Here is a 13,744-nt window from a genome sequence, read left to right on the forward strand (position 1 = left end):
GTCAATACCACCTAAAGTGATCTGCAGATTTAGTGCAAGCCCGATATACATCCCAACAACATTCTTTACCGGAATGGAAAAGCCCGAAATAGCCAAAGCGATATTAAAGACAAAGAATAAAGGAGGAGGCCTCACACTCCCTGATATCAAAACATACTATACAACCACTGTAATCAAAACAGCCTGGTGCTGGTTCAACAACAGACTCATAGACCAGCGGAACAGAATTGGGAACTCAGAACTAAGAACCCAGAAATAAATCCAGCCAGGTATGGACAACTGATCTTTGACAAGGGGTCACTGATCTTTGACAAGGGGTCAAATTCCATTCAGTGGGTGCAGAGACAGTTTAATAAATGGTGCTGGCAAAACTGGATATCTGCCTGCAGAAAATTGAAACATGACCCACACCTCATGGCAAACACAAAAGCTAACTCAAAATGGATCAACCCTAAAATCATAAAATTCCTGGGAGAAAACCATGGGGCTGAATTTTCTGTAAAAATAGGCTAACAAGCCTGACAACAAATGCATGAAGAAGACAAAACAGACAAATGCAATCTCATAAAAATTATCAGCTTCTGCAAAATCGACAGACATTGGCAGAAGAGTAAAAAGAGATTCGTCTTTTCTAGAATTTTATATAAATGAAATCATATAGTACATACTCTTGTGTGTGACAAGCTCCTTTTACCAGGAATATTGTTTTTGAGATTCATTCATGTCACTGTGTATACCAGTAGCTCTTTTCTTTTTTTGGCTGAGTAGTATTTCACTGCATGAATATACCACAATTTGATTATTTATTCACCTATTAGAAACCCTGGTGGCGTAGTAGTTAAGTGCTATGGCTGTTAACCAAAAGGCTGGCAGTTCTAATTCACCAGGTGCTCCTTGGAAACTCTCTGCGGCAGTTCTTCTCTGTCCTATAGGGTTGCTATGAGTTGGGATTGACTCGATGGCAACCGTTTTTTTTTTTTTCAATTGATGGGATTAGGGTTGTTTCCAGTATGTGACTATTGTGAATAAAGCTAAGAACATTTGTGTTTTTTTTTTTTAATGCATTTCCTAGAAAATTTTTACAGAAATTTTTAATTCTTTTAAAGTAAGAAACAACATCTACAGTATGAGCTCATTTCTCTACTTTATCCTTATTTATCTATTCACCAGTCTATAAATAAATATAAAAAGACCATAAGCATTACCGGCATTTGGGTGGAACAATACTTTGTTGTGAGGGACAATCCCATGAATTTATTATTTTTCCAATAATAAATGAAATGTTAATGATAAATACATGTGAAAACTAATAGTCAAAAGATAAAATGGCCCAAATGCATCATAGAAAAATTTAGTATGTTTCACCAAATCGCCCAAACTAACCGAAACTATTTGTGTGTGTATGTGAAAAATAACTGCCTTTTTTTGAGCCTTGTTTAGGGATGGTTTTAATCTGCATTTCCTTCAGAAATAGAAAATCTTTCTATAAGATTTATGGAAACCCACTGCCACTGAGTCGCTGATTCATAGCGACCCTATAGGACAGAGTAGAACTGCCCTATAAGGTTTCCAAGGAGTGGCTGGTGGATTCAAACTGCTGACCTTCTCATTGGCAGCCACAGCTCTTAACCACTGCGCCACCAGGGCTTCAAGATTTATGGAAAGCAGCCACGAAAACACCTGAAGCATTATACATAAGGCCAAGCTTAGGGGAAAAAACCAACCAAGCCACGCATGTAAATGGCTGCTCCCTTCACCTCATGAACTCTAAGTGCACAGCTGGAAAACAGTTAGTGAAGCTTTCAGCAATCAAACATGACACAACTAATAGCCCCTTGAGGTTTTCTCAAAGTGGTTCTGAGTCATGTAATTTAAACGTCTAAATTCATCACAAATATCTACAATGACAGTGAAGGGTTGAATTCACCTTATAACCTGAGACAAGCTTAAAGGTTTGTAACAGGATAAAGAAGGTATGGTTAAGTGTTTGGCTGCTAACTGAAAGGTCGGCAGCTTGAACCCGTTTTTCTCACGAGGAGCTGCTGGGTGAGCTCAAACTGCCAGCCTTTTGGCTAGCAATCGGGAGGTTAACCGTTGTGCACCAAGGTCCCTTGCCTCCTTATCAGGGTTTTCTTGTGTGTGTGTGTGTGTTGTTTTTCCGTTCAGGAACTGCACCATGCTTACAAATATCCACCTCTCCCCAATCTCAGGGAAAGACACATCCTGGAGGGGAGGGCGGTAATTAAGCTACCAGATGTCTCTGACCAGTATTGCTGCCTCCTCATTGGTCTAAAAGTTAAACACCTAAAGTCATTCTTCTAGTAACAATTTTTTATTACAGAGGAAACAACAGCCAAAGTCAAAGTTTTCCTAAACAAGAGGTGAACAATCTAAGTTTTTTGGCTGCTTAACCTACAAGTAAATGGAAAAGATTGCCCTAGCACCCATTCCTGACAAATTATCAGGAAATTGACATGTTTACGCACACGTACACACACACGCACGCACACACACACACTTTTTTTAAATCTAGAGTGCACGGAGCAAATCGGGCTTAAGTTCTTTAAGCCTTAGTTAATGAGCCAGTAAAAACAAAGTATATCAACACCACGTAAGGCAAATGTTAACTCACATCCTCTCTCAAGTTTTAAGAAAAATGCAAAGAATCTAACCATCAGCAAGCTGTTACTTTAACATGAATAATACAAGTGCATATGCCCTGCATGATCACTTTTAACAAGAAGTGTAATTTAGAAATTTTTTTTTAAATATTTAAAAAATTATCACATAATTTTATAACACTACATTCACGGGCCTTTTGACAAGCCCCGAAGTATTTAATATAAACAAATTTTTAACAGATACAAAATAAAATTTTACCATTCCATAAATATTGCTTTTAAAATCATTTTGCTATGTTTTTAACCATTTCAGTAATGAGATCCATGTTTTATATATAAATGACTGCTCAAAATTGTTAGACACTTCAGGATACAGATTATTTAAACCCTAAATGTTTTTCTCCACTAACAAGAAATTTGAAACTAAAAAATACTTAAGTTAACTTTTTAGTTGCATCCAATGACCATTTAGGAGATACAGAGGTACTTCCATCTTCTCCCCCAAAGACTTTCTCTATGTGGGAAATAAATAAAAGGAAGTTGTCTTCTCTTGTGCTCCACATTCATCTTTTTCTTCTTCCCTTTTCCAGTTACTCTAACTTTCCTCACATATGTGAAATCTTTTATTTACGAAATTTTCTTTAACCAGGCCAATCAGGCCCAATACTTATTTCCTCTGTTCATCTTTCTGAATTTTCATCCAGTGAAACAACTGCTCTTAAAAACAAAACTTTTTCCCACTTATCACTGAAACTCACATCCACCATCTCTTAACAGGTACCACGCCACACTGACAAAATCAGACTGAAAAAAGAAATCCAAAAGGTAACTTTTCAAAGGGGCCTTTTGCCTTTCAAAAATATGTTATTCTTTCAATTAAGCAGCATACTGCATACCTGATCCATGTCTAAAGTTGTTTCTATCATTTCCTGAAACTTGGAGAAATCGGAACGAAGATCGACAAGAGGGGTCACAAAAATGGCCAACAACAAGGACTGGTGTTTTCCTAAAAGAGAACAAAAAAGATAAATAAAAAGGCTCTATTCTTTAAAACAGAAGACTACAGATCACAGAAACTCAACTGAGATAAGGAGCATCATTGCATCCAAAAAGCACAAACAGTGCTGTAGGTCTCCAAAGTTACTATTTACTCAGATACTTTAATTCGAATGTGTTTAAGTTTTCTATTTTACAGAAGGAAAATGACGTGGCACTCAGAGTTCACACTAGTAAAACACTGCCCCCTGCCAGTCTGCAATATCCATCATAAGCAGTACCAGAAACACAGGCATTAATTACAACCAAATAAATTTCATTTCTTTGTAGATTTCATAACCTAAAGTCAAAGCCATTAAAATAACTTACCTTATATTCCTAATTCCCATGAATAACACAGTGTTCCAATTAAAAAAAATTTTTTTTTTTTTTTTTTATTAACAGAGGTTAAATCAAGCCACATAGTCACACAATGGAACTTTACCTGATGCTATTTAAAATGGACTCAGACACACCAGCAATCGGGACGATGGCTCAGGACCAGGCAACGTTTTGTTTTGTTACGCATAAGGTCACTATGAGTCGGAGCTGACTCAACGACACCTGCTAATAATTTAAGAGTACTTGCTGGGGAATTATGTGAGGAGTACACGAAGCAACAGTTTTGGTATACAGTATGAAGGGCTTAAGTTTAAAATTAAGAGCCAGGAACCCGGATGCCAATTCCGGCTCTGCTCCTTACTGGCTTTGTGATCTTGAGAAGGTTACTGTGAGCTCCCATTGCCTTATCTGTACAGTGGTAATAATAACAATAGCTACTCAGAAGAGGAATAAGTAAGTACATACCACACCAGTTCGTAAAGCGCCCAACACAACACACAGAAGCTCACCAGCAGGTACCAACAACGGTATTATCATCTGCAATAACACAAAGTTTCTTTCTGATCTCCAATACATTGCCTTGAAATTCTGCGAGTCATCTCTACTACACTGCAGTTGTTCCTGTTGGTTCCCCATCTTTTCCAGAAATTTTAGCAGCTTTTGATTCAGGAAAATAATGATGAAACACTACCATGAAGGCAGCAAAATCATTATAAGAATTCATGTTTTATTATTAATCACAACAAAAGCTACACATACTTAGAAAATAGCACGTATGTGTGAAACAGTATTTGACAGTCTAGAAACACCACTTTGCCCACATAATGTCTGGTGTGCTATCATTGCCTGGTTCTTTATTCCAAACCAGCTCATTCACTACTGGTGAATAGGGAAACAATGTTAACAAAATGCAGAGGTGACACTGGTTCCTGCGTGACTTTCCCCCCAGCCCGCTGGTATTTTGAAGTGATCGAGGGTAAGCTTTCACACAATTAAAGAGTAAGCTGTAGCCATGTATGAATCTCATACTAGTTGGCTTAACGACCACTGTTCTTTCTACTACATTAAGATATTTGGCCAAACAGAGTATACGTCTGGTACAAAAACATTTGCCAGTGTTAAAAAACAATTGATTGAATTCTATACCTAGTTCAGATGTCTAATTTTGATCAAAGTGACCTGCACTGACAGGCCAAGACGGCTGACTAGGTAGAAGCTACCTCGGATCCCTCTTGCAACAAAGACTCGGAAAAACAAGTGAATCGATCACATACGTGACAATCTACGAAACCTGACCATCAGACACAGATCTAAAGAGTTGACTTGAGTGACAAAGACTCAGCCAGCGCAAGCAGGCTGCACACTGACGCGGCTAACGAGAGAACAAGCAACCACGGGGAAGCAGCAACTGTTTTCGGAGCCTGGAGCCAGCGTCCCAGTCAGGAAACCTTGGTGCGGGGCTTTGGACTGGGCGCAGGGGAGCGGAGCACAGCATCCTGAGACGGCGCAAATGCAGGACACAGTCCTAGCCCCTGAACTGACCTCGGGGGAAGCCCAGCCAGGGAACCTTGACGCTGGGCTTTGGACTGGGAGCGGAGGAACTAACCACGGCTTCTGAGACAGCGCAAGCACGGGACGCGGCCTGACCCTCAGGGGCAATCTCTACCCAGCCAGGGCACACAGTCGACGGCCCCTTGGGAATCTCAGATAAAACAGTCATCCCAACCAAGATAAGTAACTTTGTCTATATTCCAGGGTGCTACTCTCTCCTATTTATCTGAACCCTCCCCTCCCCTTCCCAGGCGGCTTCATTAACATTGGAATTTCCTGAGCCAGAGAGTGAACTGCTCTGTGGTTTTTCTTTTCTTTTTTTTTTTTTTGGTCTTTTCCTAACCCATTCTCCTGGCCTGAGAGAAGCAGCTACAAAAAACCCAGGGACCAAAAATCCTTCCGTAATTGGACTAAAAACACAGAACCAGCTCCAGCCAAGCATATGAGATCCACACTCTGGGGCTTTCATCCCTACACGGAACCAGGTGGCTATTATAATGCAAAGGCATTTCTGATAGGGATCTGACTGTAATTGTTTTAGCAGATTACTGGAAAGACAAGTTTCCCAGGTCTGATATCTCTGCGTATTCAACAGAGCCCTCACTGGGCCACAACAGGGAACTGAGGGCTGAAGCTCCCCCCAGACCACCTAGCCTCCTGCCTTAGGGGTCTAAGGAGGGTGACACCTACCAATCTGTAGTGGTACTTGCATTGGGGGGCTAAGGTACAGCTGCAGAGCCCACCCACCAAAGTGCTTTAGGAATAGAGACACACCTACCTCACTGGCACTTGGGGGAAGCCTGTCAGCATCCTGCCCCCCCTGGAGTGTGAACACCCACTGCTACTAGAATCTGGTGCACACAACTATCACCACTACTTCTCTAGGTGGATAGGTGACAGTCTGCACCACACACTTGATGACCCAAAATCAGATTCTACTCAAGAATAGTGAATGGACTCTTAGGCTTATATATCTGGTAACAGCCCAAACCAGCTGGTAGTAGGACATAAGTGACTCAAGGGCTACAACAATCAAGACAGCGCAATCTAGTAGCCCATCCACGTACACTGAAAGAAAACAAAACAAGATACGACTCAGTGAGCAAATATAAAATAAATCACTACAATATCTTAGAGATGGCTCGGAGACAGCAGTCGATATCAAACCACATAAAGAAGCAGACCATGACAGCTTCTACAACCCCCCAAACAAAAGAATCAAAATCTTTCCCAAATGAAGATACAATCCTGGAATTGCCAGATGCGGAATATAAAAAACTAATTTACAGAATGCTTCAAGACATCAGGGATGACCTCAGAAATGAAATAAGGCAATCTACAGAAAAAGCCAAGGAACACACTGATAAAGTAGTTGAAGAACTCAAAAAGATTATTCAAGAACATAGTGGAAAAATTAATAAGTTGCAAGAATCCATAGAGCGACAGCATCCAGAAATCCAAAAGATTAACAATACAATTACAGAATTAGACAATGCAATAGGAAGTGAGAGGAGCAGACTCAAGCAATTGGAATGCAGGGTGGGGGATCTGGAGAACCAGGGAATTGACACCAATATAGCTGGAAAAAAAATCAGATAAAAGAATTTTAAAAAATGAAGAAACCCTAAGAATCATGTGGGACTCTATCAAGAAGAATAACTTGCGTGTGATTGGAGTCCCAGAACAAGGAGGGATAACAGAAAATACAGAGAGAATAGTTGAAGATCTGTTGGCAGAAAACTTCCCTGACATCATGGAAGACGAAAGGATATCTATCCAAGATGCTCACTGAACCCCATTTAAGATTGATCCAAAAAGAAAATCACCAAGACATATTATCATCAAATTTGCCAAAACCAAAGATAAAGAGAAAATTTTAAAAGCAGCCAGGGATAAAAGAAAGGTCTCCTACAAAGGAGAATCAATAAGTTCAGACTACTCAGCAGAAACCATACAGTCAAGAAGGCAATGGAATGACATATAGAGAGCACTGAAGAAGAAAAACTGCCAGCCAAGGATCATATATCCAGCAAAACTCTCTCTTAAATATGAAGGCGAAATTAAAACATTTACAGATAAACACAAGCTTAGAGAATTTGCAAAAACCAAACCAAAGCTACAAGAAATACTAAAGGATATTGTTTGGTCAGAAAACCAATAATATCAGATACCAGCACAACACAAGGTCACAGAACAGAGCATCCTGGTATCAACTCAAATAGGGAAATTACAAAAACAAATTAAGATTAATTTTAAAAAGAAAAAAAACGCTCAAAACAGGGAATCATTGAAGTCAATATGTAAAAGATCATAATAATCAAAAAGAGGGACTAAATACAGGTGGCATAGAACTGCCATATGGAGAGGGATACAAGGCGATATAGGACAATACAAGTTAGGTTTTGACTTAGAAAAATAGGGGTAAATATTAAGGTAACCACCGAGAGGTATTACAACTCCATAACTCAAAATAAAAACCAAGAAAAACATAGTGACTCAGCAAACATAAAGTCAAATACTATGAAAATGAGGAACACACAATTTACAAAGAAAAATGTCTCAGCACAAAAAAGTAAGTGGAAAAATGAAATTGTCAACAACGCACATAAAAAGGCATCAAAATGAAAGCACTAAACACATATTTATCTATAATTATGCTGAATGTAAATGGACTAAACACACCAATAAAGAGGCAGTCTCAGACTGGATAAAGAAGCACGATCCGTATATATGCTGCCTACAAGAGACACACCTTAGACTTAGAGACACAAACTAAAACTCAAAGGATGGAAAAAAATATATCAAGCAAACAATAAGCAAAAAAGAAGAGGAGTAGCAATATTAATTTCTGACAAAATAGACTTTAAAGTTAAATCTACCACAAGGGATAAAGAAGGACACTACATAATGATTAATGGGACAATTGACCAGGAAGATATAACCATATTAAATATTTATGCACCCAATGACATGGCTGCAAGATACACAAAACAAACTTTAACAGAACTGAAAAGTGAGATAGACACCTCCACGATTATAGTAGGAGACTTCAACACACCACTTTTGGAGAAGGACAGGACATCCAGTAAGAACCTCAATAGAGACATGGAAGACCTAATTGCTACATTCAACCAACTTGACCTCATTGACTTATACAGAACTCTCCACCCAACTGCTGCAAAGTATACTTTCCTAGCGCACATGGAACATTCTCCAAAATAGACCACATATTAGGTCATAAAACAAACCTCTTCAGAATCCAAAACATCAAAATATTACAAAGCATCTTCTCAGACCATAAGGCCATAAAAGTGGAAATCAGTAACAGAAAAATTAGGGAAAAGAAATCAAATACTTGGAAACTGAACAATACCCTGCTCAAAAAAGACTGGGTTACAAAAGACATTAAGGAGGGAATAAAGAAATTCATAGAATGCAACAAGAATGAAAACACTTCCTATCAAAACCTCTGGGACACAGCAAGAGCAGCGCTCAGAGGTCAATTTATATCAATAAATGCACACATACAAAAAGAAGAAAGAGCCAAAATCAGAGAACTGTCCCTACAACTTGAACAAATAGAAAGTGAGCAACAAAGTGACCTGCATTAAAAGTAAATGCCGCCAAAGGAGGGAACAAGAGCCCCAGAGTCTAAGGCTGCAAAGAGTTACTTGTGATGCTGGGTACAAATGCCATGGAGATTTACGGTGGCCACTCTTTTTACTAAAGTTTATTAATGCTTTTCTTTAAAAAATTCCATAGATTTGAGATCTACCACAACTCTGTTTTTTCTAAAAGCTCTTTTTCTAGGTGAGTTTGAAGAAGTGAAGGTTTTTGGGGTCTTAAAAACTACCAAGCAGCCATCTAAGATGCATCAATTGGTCCAAACACACCTGGAGCAAAGGAGAATGAAGAACACCAAAGACATAGGAAAATATGAGCCCAAGAGACAGAAAGGGCCACATAAACCAGAGACTCCATCAGCCTGAGACCAGAAGAACTAGATGGTGCCCAGCTACTACCAATGACTGCCTGATGGGGAGCACAACAGAGAGTCCCTGATGGAGCAGGATGCCTGATAGGGAACACAACAGAGTCCCTGATGGAGCAGGAGAAATGAGAGGTGCAGAACTCAAGTTCTAGTAAAAAGATCAGACTTCATGATCTGACTGAGACTGGAGGGACCCTGGAGGACATGGCCCCTGGACTCTCTGTTAGCCTAAATTTAAAACCATTCCCGAAGCCAACTCTTCAGACAAAGATTAAACTGGACTATAAGACATAAAATGACACTGGTGAGGATTGCGCTTAGCTCAAGTAGACACATAAGACTATGTGGGCAGCTCCTGTCCAGAGGCGAGAGAAGAAGGCAGAGGGGAACAGGAGCTGGCTGAATGGACACGGGAAATACAGGGTAGAGAGGAAGAGTGTGCTGTCACATTACAGGGAGGGCAGCTAGGGTCATACAACAATGTGTGTATAAGTTTTTCTGTGAGAAACCGACCCGAACTGTAAACTTTCACTTAAAGCACAATTAAAAATAAATAAATAAAGGTAAGGTTTTCCAAGAATGCACAGATGGCATTGTCAGAGAAATACCTGTAAAAATTTCAGAACCTACATGTCAGCCTCAACATGTCCTCTGATCTCTCAAACACACAGGCCCAACTTGCTGCAGCTCTTCTCAGTCTATAAGGACCCTTCTGAGCTCACCTGCTCCCAATCCTCAAGCTCTCACTAGCACCCTGAGTTCCTTCCCTTACTTTTAACTTCTGTCCCTGGGTGGCACCAATGGTTAAGCCCATGACTACTAGCCGAAAGGCTGGTGGTTCGAACCCACCCAGAGGCACCTTGGAAGACAGGCCTGGCAACCTGCTTCCGAAAGGTCACAGCCTTGAAAACCCTATGGAACAGTTTTACTCTACACACATAGGGTCGCTATGAGCTGGAATCAACTTGACAGCAAGTAACAACAACTTGTAACTTGTACTGAAGGCTAGATGTCAACTTCCAACCTGGTTTTTTATAAGATCCATTCTCTACTAGGTGTGACAGCCTAGACAGCCCCATGATCTACCCTAGAGTCTGAAGGGCCAGACTCCTGGAATTCAGAGTAGCACATGAACAGTAAATTACGCCTGTATTTTCTCTAACTTCTCACCACAATCTAGCATTTCCTTCCATTACTAATGTAAACAATAACCCACAGTAGCGTTGGCTCTGTCACCAATCAAACTCCTTGATACCTTTTCCTATCATATTATAGTTTGGGGGGATATCTTGAAGCATTATTTAAACTCATCATTATTTCAATTTAAAGGAGGCGGTAGACCTTCTGTCAGATCAGGTTATGTAACACATTAATAAAAAGGACACATTTCTGTATCAAGAACTTGTCTTATGGTATATTTCAATATAACTGGTTTCACGTGTAATTCTAAGTGTTTTATTTTATGCATTCAAAACCAGTATTCTGAGAAAAGGTTCACAGGCTTCATCAGAAGCCAAAAGGGTTCACAACACAAAATAGGTTAAAAACCTGATAAGTCGTGCCTCCCTCAACTCCTACCAACGTTACTTCTGTTCTCTACGTTCTATGCTCAGCCGCTCTACATCTCCTCCGCTCCTTCAACAAACCAAGCCTATGCCAAACTGATTCCAAACTTAGGGCACTCGCAGTGGTTGATTCCACTAGCCCTCTCCCAGCTCTCAACAGCTGGTTCCTTCTCACCACTCAAGCCTTAAGTCGGACAGCGATGCCTCGCCTTGCTTTGACCCCCTGATCTAATGTCTACCATCACCCCAGCCAAGTCAGTCTATCACATCGATATACCACGCTTTCTTTATTTTATGTATTATTATTTTAAATTCTTGCTCATTTATTTGGTTATTGTCTGTCTCCCTCTGTTGTTGGTTGCCGTCGAGTCAATTCCAACTCATGGCGACCCCATGTATACAGAGTAGAACTGCTCCACAGGGTTTTCAAGGCTGTGACCTTTCGGCAGCAGCCAGCCAGACCCATCTTCCAAGGTGCCTCTGGCTGGTTCAAAATGCCAACCTTTTTTTTGGCTCGTAGTGGGCTCTCTCTACCCCCTACTATTACAGAACCTCCCCAAGAACAGGGTCCAGCTGTCTTCTCGACCATTGTGCCCTGGACAGTACCTGGCACAAAGGAGGCAACTGATAAAATATTTGTTATGAATATGAAGAGAGCAAGGGACTGATGAAGCAACCGTCACCGGTCATGAGCTTTGATACACCTGACACTTATCTAGCACAGATACCAAAGATCACATGGGGAGATAATTGTTAGCTTCTTCAATGAATCAAAATGTGAAATGTCCAAGTAATGAAACCACTAAATAATTTGTGTAAGAACTCCGGGTTCACTGTCCGCACCTGAAGATTCATTTATGACTCCTTGAAGATTTCATCTTTACGAACGCAGCTGTGTGCCTCATAAACTGCTGTGATATTTAACTCAATAAGCACAAGTATTTATACTCGTCTAACAACCTAAAGCATAATCCAATCACTATTAAAAAGCTTCGCCGTCACCTACTATAATAAAAAGTGTAACAAATTTCAGGACAAACTGAAGACCCGTACGCCTATCAGAGGTAAGCATTCTGGGAACGATACTGAGGTCATCTCCTAAGTCAAAACCTTAGCTGGTGTATCAACGACAACGCTAGGGCTTATCTTCTCCACTGCGCCAATGTTCACGCCATTTATTCACAGACTGAGAAAAATACTAAGGAGGGCATCTCTGGTGAAGTCAGAAATGCTAACTTGCAGTTGACAAAAACACAATAAAAAATACGTTGGCATCTGTATTACCAAAATAGAAAACGTTGCACTTTCTTGTTATTTCAGGATTTTCCTGTCATGACAACTATCAAAATCACATCTGTATTTGTGTGCTTGCCTGTTCAATGTCTGCTTCCCTCCCACTCCTGAGAGGCAGAGACAGGCGGTTTCTGCTCGCCGCCACAGCCTCAGCAGCTAGTGGTGACTGGAACACGGTGAGTTCTCACGCGTCTACTGACCCTCTGCTTCCTGCTGCTGCTTCTGATTCCTCATCTTCTACAACAGCCCCTGGATACTAGTCCTTTGTTAGGATGTAAGCAATCAATTAATATCTTCGAGTGTAAGCTCAGGAAGCCCTGGGTGGCACAAATGGTTAAGCACTTGACGACTAACCAAAATGCTGGAGGCTCGAACCCACCCAGAAGCACCTCGGAAGAAAGGCCAGGTGATCTGCTTCCAAAAAGTCACAGCCTTGCAAACCCTCTGGAGCACAGTTCTACTCTGCAACACGTGGGGTCGTCATGAGTCAGAATCAACTCGACAGCAACTGGTTAGCTGGTCAGTACACCGTTATCAGTACGGACTGAAGTAAAATACGGAATACTGCAAGTTTTCAGGGTCTCTTAAACAGAGTGGCAAGACAAAGCATCTGGAGAGCTCCTTCCACGACCATCCATCTTTAACTGAGTAGTTCCCCATTCCTACACTGTTTAATTTTCAGCTTCCCTCCAGCATGTTCATTCACATTCTCCCTCCCACGTTAAGTGGTACCCTCTCAGTCCCCAAAAAGAAGTTACCGAGTGCCTACTACATGCGAGGCACTGGGCTGGAACGCTCAGTCCTCATCTTCCTGCTACGCTCTTGGGGTGGGTGGTGGGGTGGCACACACCCATCGAGTAATTACAAAGAAATGTGGCAAGTATAAAGACAGGGAAAATATAGGGAGCTTTGGAAACACGTGACCAGGGCCAGGAGTTTACCCAAATCTAGAGACAAGGAAGGCTTCTCCAAAGAAATGACTTTTAAGGAGAAATCCAAAGATAAGAGGAATAAAGCCAGGCAAGATGGGAAGGGATAGATGTCCTAAGTTCAAACAAACAGCACATACAAAGGCCTAGAGATGAGAGTGTGTAGTCTATTTGCTATCTGGGGGATGTTCAAGTTCACTCAGACTGACAGAACAATGTTTTTCAAATTTCAGGCCTTTGTTCATTAACAACCCTATAGGAAAAAGTGGAACTGCCCAAAGGGTTTCCAAGGCTGAACATCTTTATGGAGGCAGGCTGCCATATCTCTCTCCTGAGGAAGAGCTGGTGGATGCAAACTGCCAACCTGCTAGTTAGCAACTGAGCGCTTTAACCACTGCCACACCAGGACTCCTCTGT

General features: G+C 40.9%; 1 protein-coding gene across 1 annotated transcript in view; it reads right to left on the reverse strand.

Annotated features, from left to right (window-relative positions):
- Positions 1–13,744, reverse strand: part of MSH2 (mutS homolog 2) — an 86,327-nt gene that overhangs the window by 29,114 nt on the left and 43,469 nt on the right. The window contains exon 8 of the mRNA XM_049870337.1: positions 3,518–3,627. Within this exon, the coding sequence (XP_049726294.1) occupies positions 3,518–3,627 (110 nt within the window). The remainder of the gene's footprint in view (positions 1–3,517; positions 3,628–13,744) is intronic.

Source organism: Elephas maximus, chromosome 26, assembly GCF_024166365.1.
Source record: "Elephas maximus indicus isolate mEleMax1 chromosome 26, mEleMax1 primary haplotype, whole genome shotgun sequence".
Taxonomy (NCBI): Eukaryota; Metazoa; Chordata; class Mammalia; order Proboscidea; family Elephantidae; genus Elephas; species Elephas maximus.